The sequence below is a fragment of the Ischnura elegans genome, chromosome 10 (genome assembly GCF_921293095.1).
Source record: "Ischnura elegans chromosome 10, ioIscEleg1.1, whole genome shotgun sequence".
In the NCBI taxonomy this organism is placed as follows: Eukaryota; Metazoa; Arthropoda; class Insecta; order Odonata; family Coenagrionidae; genus Ischnura; species Ischnura elegans.
In genome coordinates, this window is record NC_060255.1 from 25,339,846 (window position 1) to 25,351,639 (window position 11,794).

Genomic DNA, 11,794 nt, shown 5'->3' on the forward strand with positions numbered 1-11,794 from the left:
TCATGTCACCAACAGGAGCATCTTGTATGAAAAGGGCAATAACCAGTTTCCCTGGCAGCAAACATAACAAACATGTATTTTCAAAAAGACCCTCTCGCTTGAGTCCAAGTAAAACCCTTATGGAAATGAAAAATGCACGTCTTTGAACATAATCACCAGATAGGACTTGTAATGTTTCATTCTGCAGGAAATATTGAATTTGCAAGGAGTGTGTGGTGATTTCACACTTTAGCTGAGGGAAAATTCATTATTCTAGAGATTGCAGATATTGCAGTAAAATAAAAGTAAAAAATCTTGGTGAATAGATGTAGAATCTGATTGTATTTAGGGAAAAATATATCAAATACAAGTGTTCGGTGATAAAAACTCATAAATAAGACCAATTTAAATGTGTTAACCCAGTTAGCTGTAGAAGTACATGATTTTAGCCACAAGCCTGTGCAAGAGAGAACCAAGAAATATTTTTCCCTATAGCCTGGTCGAGGCATATCAAAAGCATAGAGCAGGAAGGAAATCATATAAAATGGGCAGTACAATGAAATGCCAGGAGGCTCCCCCTGTCATGAGGGATGGTGGCAGGCCAGTGCTGGTCCACCGGGACAACAAGATGTATCCCTCCAGCCTGGAATTCTCTGGTGCCAACCTGTTCCAAAACTGACAAATTTTTCAGTCAGAGTACCAACATTGTGCACTTAACTTGGTTTCAATAATGTCTCATTTATCAACATAATTAACACGGTCTTGAATAAATAAAACAATAATTTTGATTAATATAATTCAATCACGTAAGATTCAATTCAACCACAAGAAGGAAAGGATTAAAATTTCAAGATTTATTTTTTATTGTATCCATATCCCGATACCATATTTATTATTATATCCATGCCCCGGTAGTCCTCCCCCTGCATAGTGGTGGCACCCTTTGGCCATGGCCGTCCACCGCACTAGGAAGGAGTCCAGCATAGGCCTGGATGGAAGGGGTGAGTTAAGCTGCACTAGCGATCCATACAGTGAGGGAAAGTGCACTTGAGCTCTAACCAGGTAGCAATAAAATTTTGTGTTACTGTCATAGGTAGTTGTGCAGTGGTAAAACATTTAAAAACATTTTTCCTGCAGCCTAAGGGTTAACCCGACAATGCCCACGGGTGCCACATGGCACCAAGTGCAGTGCTGAGCCAATACTCCAGCAAGGCATATAATATGTGAATTTTTGCTACAATAAAAATAAATTTTTCAAATAAATATGATTAATAATATTGAATATAATGTAAAATTAATTAATTATTAATTAATTATTAATTTATATTTAATATAATTTATTTGATTTAAAATATAATTTATAATTAGTATAATTTTTTTAATAAATTAATTTTTTTTTATAAATATTTTTTCCCGGTGCGCATACTTAGTAGAAGGTTTCCTCTATTATTCAGTTGGTTTGGATTATGTTCATTGTGTTGAGCTCATACGTATTATATTTTATAATAATGAACAATGTGTGATTTATAAAAAACTTTGGACACTGATGTGTTAACCTGTGATGTTACTTTAAGGTGAGCTACCAAGAGCCTCCTTTATGTTAGGCACCCCTACTTAGCAGTGACACCTTAAAAAATATAATAAGAGAGAGACGAATAGAGTGCAATGCAGAACTTTTATTCAATATACACTGCCAAATAACATAAACTGAGATTGAATCTAGGTTTCATGATTAGCCATTCTCAGGTCAATGCAGTGTATTTCTTCCAGAACAGCATAGCATAGTGTGATTTATTTATCACAAGTTGCCTCATTAAGGGTGTTTGGAATAGCATTTATAAAAGTCCTACATATTACACATTATCATTTCCTAATTTTTAGGTGGCTGTTAAAAAAATAAATAGATACCTCATAAGAAATGGTTGTTTATCTTACCAGTAAGTAAATTTAAATGGAAAACCAATGAATTACTATAATTTAAGTTCTGAATAACCATTTTTTGCTGTCAGTGTATATTGGGGCATTTAAATGTCAAATTTAGTAGGTGTGTTTTAGTAGTTGATTTTCATGATTTAGTCTTTAACATCTTTTTAGTGTATCTAAGCATCTTTAATTAAAAAATTTAAGGAGTCAATAAAGGAGAAAAGGTGAAAGAAATTATGGGATATTCTCTTTTTGTTTGTGGTACTTATAAGAAATCAAATTATCACATGTGTACATATTTGGTATTTCTGCATTTTAAATTTTACATCATTCTAAGCACTGTATATAAAATCATCTTATTAATTCTCACATGCAAGTTCCTAGATCATAGTGAAACTTAATTTAGCCACTTTACTCAGGGCTAGAATTTATACTTTCTTTTTAGACTTCTTCATACTATGTTTTTCGTATAGAATTCAAATCACTTCTAGTGGTATGCAGTCAGAATAACAAAATAATTTTTCTATCAGTAATTTTATTCAACTGATTACTGAGGCATTTTTGCAATTGCTGTAGCTTGGTAAAAAATCTTTGGTGGTGGAAAATGATGAATATTTTATACATATTAAATTCAAACAATTTATATTAAATGCTCAATCCACCTACAGAATGAAAAGTATTGACTATATTTCCACTCTTTCTTTTCTTAGATTTCTACTATTTTAATGACAATGGAAAAGAATTAATTTGGTGATCATTAATGAAAGATTTCAGTCTTTAGGTAATTGCAAGAAAGGCCCTTATAATTTTCAGAAAATGGAGAACAAAATGAAAACTGCTCTAGATGATTTCTTTCCAAAATATGTAATCAGAAAACAAATTATCAAATCAACTGTACCCTAAGTTTATTATTTGGTGCCACTTCCCAAATATCAAAACCAAAATTTTAGTGGCTTTTCATTTAATGATGTGATTTTGAGAGAACGAGTGTGAATCAGCTGTGATATGTGGGTGCAGTGATCTTTTAAGTGACAGGCCATTTAAGTAATTTACCCATTCAGAAGTCAAAGTCTCCTGTATCTGTGTCCCAAAATAGCCTTTATTAGACAAATCATTAGTGACATGGAAAAATGTTAATGATTGATTTATCACAGCTCACCATTCACTCTAATTAAGGAAATTCTTGTAATTTTCCTTCGTTGCACTTTCACCCAGCATCCCAGGCTAACTGAAACCCTTTCCTCATTCCTTTCTCTAAAACTTATTTCTCATTTCCCTCCGTTCACATGAATTTTCTGTCTTTCAAGCAGCAACCTAGAGGTAGCTGGGGAGGGGAGTATCTTGGGACGATGGTGATTGGTGACCGCCGCGGTTATGCTGGAAGGGCTGACTGGACTTACGGTAACATGTATGCTGATCTGCAGTATCCCAGAGCGAGCAACAATGGATCGACGAGGATATGTCCCACCGTTTCCCCAAGCGGCCGGATGGCGGGTTACAGACCGAGCACCTACGATAGGGCGGACATATAATGAAGAGCTTGGCGTGACTAGAGTCCGCCCTGTGCGTAAAGGAGAACCATGTAAAACAAATTTAAGGCACAGTGAGATGCAAGGTGTCAAAGTTTTGCCGGTGCATGTTATTTTTCCCGTGTGGTGTGATTGATGCCGTGCCTTGAATAGGACGGACACAAATATATGCCATTCCGTGTGATGCAGACTTCGGAAGGGAAAAACCACTGACAACGCATGTCATTTATTGTGTAACTAAATGTGGTGAGTCGGTCATTGGTGCTGACTGAGTCTTTTCAGTGATCTTTTTCCAAAATCTAAATATCATCATCTGTGGAATCATGGTTAAATTGATTCCTCAATGAGAATTAGAACCAAAAAAAAACTAGGAAAAGTCACCAGGTGTGACTCATCAAAAGACATGAGACTCCATGTACATATTTGATGAAAATCTTATAAGATGTTTGGATGAAAACAGTTGTATGATCACAGAGTGATATTTGAGCATTGGAATTGGTGGAGTTTTGGCTTTGAAGCATAAGAGACTGCTGTAGTTTATGATGATCATTCTTCAACACGAATTCCATCCCGGATGTGGCTTGGCTGAAGTTTGCTTTCATTTTGGGGTAAAATAGAGGTTATTTTGAAATCATCCTCTAATTATGCAGAGGAATTCATCATGAAATTAAATCAGTCAGAGTAACAGCATTGACCAATCAATTGTAGAGTGAAAATAAGTGAAAAGGAAGTCAAACAAAAGTTTGATGTTTTTGAAGAATATCTTTTGCTGGTCGTAATTGAATTTTCAAGTCAGCTTTTCTACTCCTTTAGATTATGAAATACAATCTGAAGTAATAGAAAATCTAGCATGATAATTTACCCCGAGGCGGTGTTTTTCCGATGGTGGTTTTATGACATGAGGGCAGTTTTAATTGTTTATCAAAGATATATAATAGAAGTGTGCCAGGACTGTTGAATTAAAGGAGAGGAAAATTATTGGGTCATGTAAAATGTCAATACTGCATGGATTGATATTATACAAACGTGGTTTTCACAGGTATAGCAAAATGGTATTACACATGTTGCTTTGTGAAATGTTCGATTGGTTCCACAAGAAGTTATGAAGTGGTATTTAATTATGTAATCAATTGAAAAAATGCACTTGTTGTCGTTATCAATTAATCTGTTTCAACGGAATATTCAAGCAAGGATCCACAGCCAAAGGACTTCAAGGATTGTGAGTGAAACATGAACCTTTTAGATAGTCTTGAAAGTTTTACACTGACTGTTGAAAACTTTAACAAGGGAATGAATTTTTACTTAATGTTATGGATGTTTTGAGGGTTAGCAACATACATGTCTTTTTAAACACATTGTTTGCCACAAAAAAAAAACAAAAATGTAGTGCTCAATGTGAATTTTTATGTTTTTAAGGCATTTCTGGCCATGGTTAATTGTAAATCGTCCACGAGGGCAGGTCCTTGGTATCATGTTTGTAGTGAATTACACCGTATAGGTTTCGGTACCATCGAAAATCCAATCAAAAAGCCCTTAAAAACCTCATTCCCACGTTTGTTTGAAGGTGAAGGAATGACCTATTTCTCTCCTGTCAATGGCTTTACTGCTTCACTAAGATGCTCAGCTCGGCTCAACAACTTTTAAACTCTCTTTGTATAAATGAATGGCATAAAATGCTCTGCTTACGAATTGCGTTCGTAAACTACTTCACGATTCTCTGATTGGTCGGCTGAACTCCGAAAATCATTCATGGGCGCAAATTCTATGAATAGTTGATGTGTAACTGCTTTGCTGTTGAATTTTACCAAAGATATCATGGTGCGTTATGTGAAATAAATTTGATATAACGCAAAATCATGGAAAAACTCACATTGCAATTTTTTTCTTGTTCAAATTGTTTGTCGTTGACTAAAATAAATAAGTGTTAATGTGATTTCCAAATTTGAAACAATGAGATTTAACTATGTATAAATATGTAAGTGAGTGTGTGCGTGTGTTTAATTAATGTAAATAAAAAATACATTTGTTTGCAGCAATATTTAAAAATCTTCCATGGATTTTTTCACCTTTAAGAAGTTACAGTTGCTACTTATCCTGTACAGAACCCTTTGTGTAGGTAGCTACAAACCATGTAAATTGAAATGAATCTGTCTCTTTGGAAAAATATGTGGTGGATTATTTTGCAATCGCAAAAATAGTACACTTTTCAAATTAGAAGTTCTGGCATTCTCATATGCCGACATTGAATAGCTGTGAGGTACCAACTAATTAAATCAATTTAGGTACTATGCTATAATTGAATTCATTCAAAGAGCTAATTGTGAGAGTATCTCAGAGAAAATATGAAGAAAAGGGAAGTGGGGTGTAAACATTTCATTGCATACTCCCTACTCTGTGATCCACTTTATTTTCTTCCCACACAGAAAATAAACATCTATTCGATATCTAATACTAACATCTAATAGATATCTACATATAGACAAATAGTTATCTAATAGACATGAACAGTAGATATTTAGATGATGTCTCCATATTCCTGGGTTTCACTGCGTGGATTTTCTTTGTGACGACAGTTTCGCCGGTATTCCAACCGGTGCGGCGTCTTCAGGTCGATGTCGGGGTCGGGGTGAAACCCAGGAATATGGAGACATCATCTAGACAACACCGCAGAAAACTACGCATCAAGTAGATATTTATTAGATATATTATTGTCAAAACAGCAGCATGTCCAATAGATATCTACGTAGATGTGTATTAATTAACAATTTATCTATATGTAGATATCTATTAGATGTTTATACTTTATCTAATAGATGTCTCATATCTAATAGATATCTATCTATAGATCTCTTAAAATAAAATTTAAATGCAAGCCTCAGATTTGGTATTTTTAGTTCTCTTGAAACCGAATTAGACGAGTACATATGTCACTTGTCTAATTCTCAATAGTTAATGAGGGAAAACGAATGGTACAACTCCCTCCCCACAACAGCTGGCTAGTCACAATGTACGCCCTGCGCTCATCCTCTTCTTGCTATGTACTACTACTCGCAACGGCTTACAAGGCATTGAGAAGGAGGGTAAGAAGTCATCCGCCAACAGCAAAAGCTCAAGTCAATTAGGGCAACTTGGTTGTTGACTACTCACGAAATGGCTGCATTATCATCCCTCCCCACAATGGCTGGCTAGTCATAATGGCCCCCCCTGCGCTTATCCTCTTCTTGCTGAGTACCTCGCCAAACAATGGTAAACAAAGCATTTTGAAGGAAGGTGAGTAGTCGGCCGCCAACAACAACTGCTAAGGCCAAGTAAAGCAACTTACAGATACACCTTCTTACACGTTATTCTTGCCGTGGGTATATGAGCTGCAAATATCAAAGATTTTGGGTCATTTTTTCCTCAAAGAAAGGCATTTTGGAAGCCAGCTATTAGTGTCCTGTGTTATATCAGAAGGTATCTTAGTAAATGGTTAATAGGTAATTAGAATTTGTTTACGTTTTTCCTCATGTTCTACATTCTCTGTGGTTGTTGACTGTTCACTGAATGGCTGCCATATCGTCCCTCCCCACAACGGCTGGTTAGTTGTAATGCACCCCTGTGCTCATCCTCTTCTCGCTGACAAGTGAGTACAGCTGTGAGTACATCATCGAACAATCGCAAATAAAGCATTGAGAAGCAGGGGCGTACCCAGCGGGGGGCAGGAGAGGACAACTACCCCCACCCAGAAGCGAAAAGGAAGTTAGTTAAAAATGAAACATTTCAAACAAATTCTTTTGAAGAAAAATAATATTAGTATAAGTACCCAAGTAGCAAAAGAATATTGAAAAATTATTTTGAAATTATCTCAAATAATTTTAAAATCAAAATATCACAAGATGGCTAAATTCATGACTTTTTCAAGATTTTAAAAAAATGTATTAGGCGTTGCTCATTTTAAGTCTGTACTATTTGATCTCATTTTGTTGATTGTAGGAATGGCTTATTTTTGCATAAAATGTTCCTATTTTAATTTAACAGAAAAATAATTATGTGAGCATTATTTTAAAACAATTTCAAAATTATTTTACGCACATTTTAAAATAATTTTGAAATAATTTGATAATTATTTTCTAATCATTTTAACATAATTTTAAAGTCATTTTAACATATTTTGAAATAATTAGGCCATTATTTTGAAATCATTTTAAAACACTTATGTATATAAATTTTCATTGGTACATACCCAAGTAGCAAAATCTTATGTAAAAATAATTTTAAAATATATTGCAAGAACATTTAAAAATGACTTTGACACAATTTTGAAAACATATTAGCTTTCTCTGTTTCAACGTTACAAATCTTTTTTTCATCATTTCAAAATGATTTTAACATAAGTTTAAAATATGTCCTACTCTTGTATGTGCTATGAATTAAAGATTTTAAAATAGTTTTAAAATATGTTGTAACTAATTCAGCCTCTTATTAATATGATTAATTGTTATGTTAATATGATACAAGTAAACACGTTTGAAATGACAAACTGTGCCAGAAACAGTAAAAAACATTTTCCCACCTAACAATTATCCTAGCGTCAACATACTTGAATATTTTGAAGGAAGTTGTACAAGCATTGTGAAAATTACAGAAACTCCTTACCTGCCTATTTACACTGAATGCCCACCATTACCAGGAACATTTAGAAAATATCGAAATGAGATGTCCATGATTGGATTAGAAATTGGATGTGATAGTTGAAGTTCACAAGGAATACACCCAGGCCTTATCCCTTTTTAGTATGCCATAAAGCACATATTGAGTGTTTTCAGGCGTTCCTTGATTGCATTCTCGGATCATTCAACGTCCATTTTTTGATGATATGCCTTCATTTTGGGATAATTTTCCCGTAAATTCATTATTTTAAATTTCTAGAAATACTATTGAAAACTGCCAAAAAATACCGTTTTGTGGATTTCAAGATGGCGAAATTCAAACTCGCTTTCGAAAAAAGGGAATCATTTTTGGTAGAAAAAGTCTCCAAAATCATCTGTATCACTTGTTTCATGTAAAGCTACTTGTCAGTTATTCACATTCACCTCAAAGGAATGAGAATTTTTATTCTGGTTTATTTCACCATACTGGTATGACTAAGATTAAATGTACCAATGAAAATTTATATGAGTGTTTTAAAATGATTTCAAAATAATGACCTAATTATTTCAAAATTATGTTAAAATGATTTTACCATCATGTTAAAACAATTAGAAAATTATTTTAAAATGTGTGTAAAATAATTTTGAAATTGTTTTAAAATAATGTACACATAATTATTTTTCTGTGAAATTAAGAAAGGAACATTTTTGGCAAAAATAAGCCATTGCTTCCTGCATATCCATGTACCTATATATACTATCAAGAAAATGAGATCAAATGGTACAAGACTTAAAAAGAGCAACGCCTAATACATTATTTTAAAATTATTTTAAAATCTTGAAAAAGTCATGAATTTAGCCATCTTATGATATTTTGATTTTAAAATTATTTGAAATAATTTTAAAATCATTTTTCAATATTCTTTTGCTACTTGGGTATAATCTTAGTCATACCAGTGTGATAAAATAAACAGTGGTTTATTTTATCCCTGATAAAAATTTAACTCCTCCATGGTGGGTAAACCATGCTCATGGTAAACCAATAAACCATGGTTTATTTTATCCCTGATAAAAATATAACTCCTCCATGGTGGGTAAAGGAAGGGTAGTAGCCTTCATGGTGGGTAGTTACCCTTGCACAACCTGCGCCTTACCCACCATTAAGGGTAAGGGAAGGGTAGAGAAAACCTTTGTCTACCCTTCCTTGGAACTCCTTCCCTTACCATCCGTCTGCCCTTCCTCTACCCACCATTAAGGGTAAGGGAAGGGTAGAAAAATCCTTCGTGTACCCTTCCTTGGAACTCCTTCACTTACCATCCGTCTACCCTTCCTCTACCCACCATTAAGGGTAAGAGAAGTGTAGGAATATCCTTCGTCTACCCCCCCCCCCCCCCCCCCCCGAAATATAAAAACAATCATTTTCCTTCATAAAAGAAAACAAAATATTGAAAAAATAATGAATTTAAAAAATATTTCTTTAACTATTGAAGTTTTTTCGATTATGAAAAGTTTTTGATTTAGTTTAGAATTAATTAACTTAGCATCCTGTTTTTCAAAAATTTCCCCACCTGGTTTTGGACCCCCCCCCACCCCCCCGAACGAAATTCCTGGCTACGCCACTGTACACAATAGTTTCTATAATTGTGTGAGAAAAGCTCATATAGAAGTTCTTTCATTCACATTTTTAGGATGTAACCTATTTGTGTGGCTGACAATGAGACATTGCGAGAGTGATGTTCGGTAGTTGAATGCCGATGTCATTTTCTGAAACGAAATAGGTATGGTAGAAAAAGTCACAGTTTTTTTCCACATAGACCCGGGTGCGAATCTCATCTAAAGATTTTGTAGTATAAGAGAGTATATCCTGTTGAGAAGCACCTCCTCCCAATTGTACCTGAATTGTTAAAGACCCGAATTGCCCGAAATGTAAACGGCCGGACGATTTAGTCCACCACATTTTAGGGGGCACAGGAACATCTCCCCATTGGAAAAAAATCCAAAATATCTTCCAAATCTGGAACACTTTTGGTGGTGATGTCGTCCCGGACCTGCACTTACTTAGCCTAAATTTCCGCTTCTTCCCCTCCTTCAAATCTAACATCATATCTTCCCTTGTTTCGAAATTTGTTGAATTGAGACTCAGGTGGTGCGGTGGGACCCGGTCTTATCGCATTTGCCCACGAAATGGACTTCACTGGAGCCCCTCCGACCCTGTAGCCCTGGGTTATCAGAAAGCTGGAAGAGACGGCCGCTTAGAAGAAAAGGAAAAACAAAGGGAAAAATATATATTCATAGAAAGAAATGTTACAAACTTCCCCCTTATTGTTTATCACTTCAATTTTATTTTATTTTTATTTATTTTTTGATTGTTTACTATAGTATTTATTAAAAGTTACTCATTTCAATTCACTGCCAAAATGGGGAATTACTGAAAAATTGTAAGGAACAATATGTACCTGAGAACTACCTATGAAAAAAAAACTGGAAATAAAAAGGTTTGAAACTGATAGCCGAGGTTGTTAAGGCATTACTTCATCATCCTCCGATATGTAAGTTCTGGGTTCAAGTATACCCTATTGTTCGGCCAGGTACTCCAGGGAGAATAGGATGAGGCTAATAATACCATGTCCATGGACTACTTCTGATATATCCTTTTCTGTTACAATATCTTCTATATGTCTTCAATGAATCTGGATGATATATGTAACTGCTACGATCAGATTGTCAATTCTGAGCCCTGAGGAGTGTGGCACTTCTAAGCTGAATTCTCATCTGCTGAGGATATTTCTTCGTTAGAGAGTAAAATTGCTCATATTGCTAATCAATCTTGTCAGAGTTAATTGGATTAATTTCTTCTAGTTTCAGGCTCATTTTGTAAAGCAATTAAGTACTTAGTTTGAAGTGCCCCTCTTTAAGGCATAGCTATTTCTAGGAAACCTTTATCTAGTCTGTAATGCCTCCTTGTTTTAGCCTTTGTTATGGCGTCGGAATCCTGCTGTTTCTCACAAATACAGTCAATTTTGATAGGACACACTCACTGGCCTGGAGCCTTTTAACAAGCACATTTGACGTCCATCACACATTTACTGGCTAAAATATTAAAAAGGTTTGCTGCTTCCCTTTAAACTGATAGTTACTTTACATAATCTGGTTTCTTGCTGTCACAAATGTAGGAGTTCCTAAGAATACAATATTATTTACTTATCATTACAAGATTTTGAGTTCAACTTTTCAGTAAAAAGACACAGTTGTAAAGACGTTTTACAAAAATGTTTTTGATTTTTTGAGCCACCGATTAATTTATAGTAGAAAAACACGTTAATTATTATTGATTTTCCTTGCTAATTCAATGTGATCTTGAAATCAGCATCTCAACACATCCTCGTAGGTCGGTAGTCTCCTGATTGAGTAACCTATAATGCTTAAGAAAACTATGTTTTGTTTTCAAGTAACTGAGTAAAATTGAAAGATAAATAACTTGAAATTGAGATGGATAGCTGCTATGTTCTCGGGCAATAGAATTGGTTACCTTAATGAGAGCCGCTGCGAGACTCATCTAATTGTAAATGTTAGCTACTAAAATGGAGAAGGGTAGAAGAAATGTGTATCAATTCCCTGAATCCATTAAAATATTCTTTCTCCTCTATTTTTATAACTTGTTGTATCCGACAAAAAACTGCTGGTTACAATTAGATACTTAGCGCACCTATAATACCTACATAGTGATGTGTAGCA

At 34.6% G+C, this 11,794-nt stretch overlaps 1 protein-coding gene across 1 annotated transcript in view; it reads left to right on the forward strand.

Moving 5' to 3' along the window:
- The window catches only part of LOC124167136 (hemicentin-1), a 693,290-nt gene extending 687,821 nt beyond the window's left edge, over nt 1-5,469 (forward strand). Inside the window, exon 15 of the mRNA XM_046544934.1 lies at nt 3,210-5,469. Within this exon, the coding sequence (XP_046400890.1) occupies nt 3,210-3,434 (225 nt within the window). The 3' untranslated portion in view covers nt 3,435-5,469. The remainder of the gene's footprint in view (nt 1-3,209) is intronic.
- Nucleotides 5,470-11,794: the final 6,325 nt, after the last annotated feature.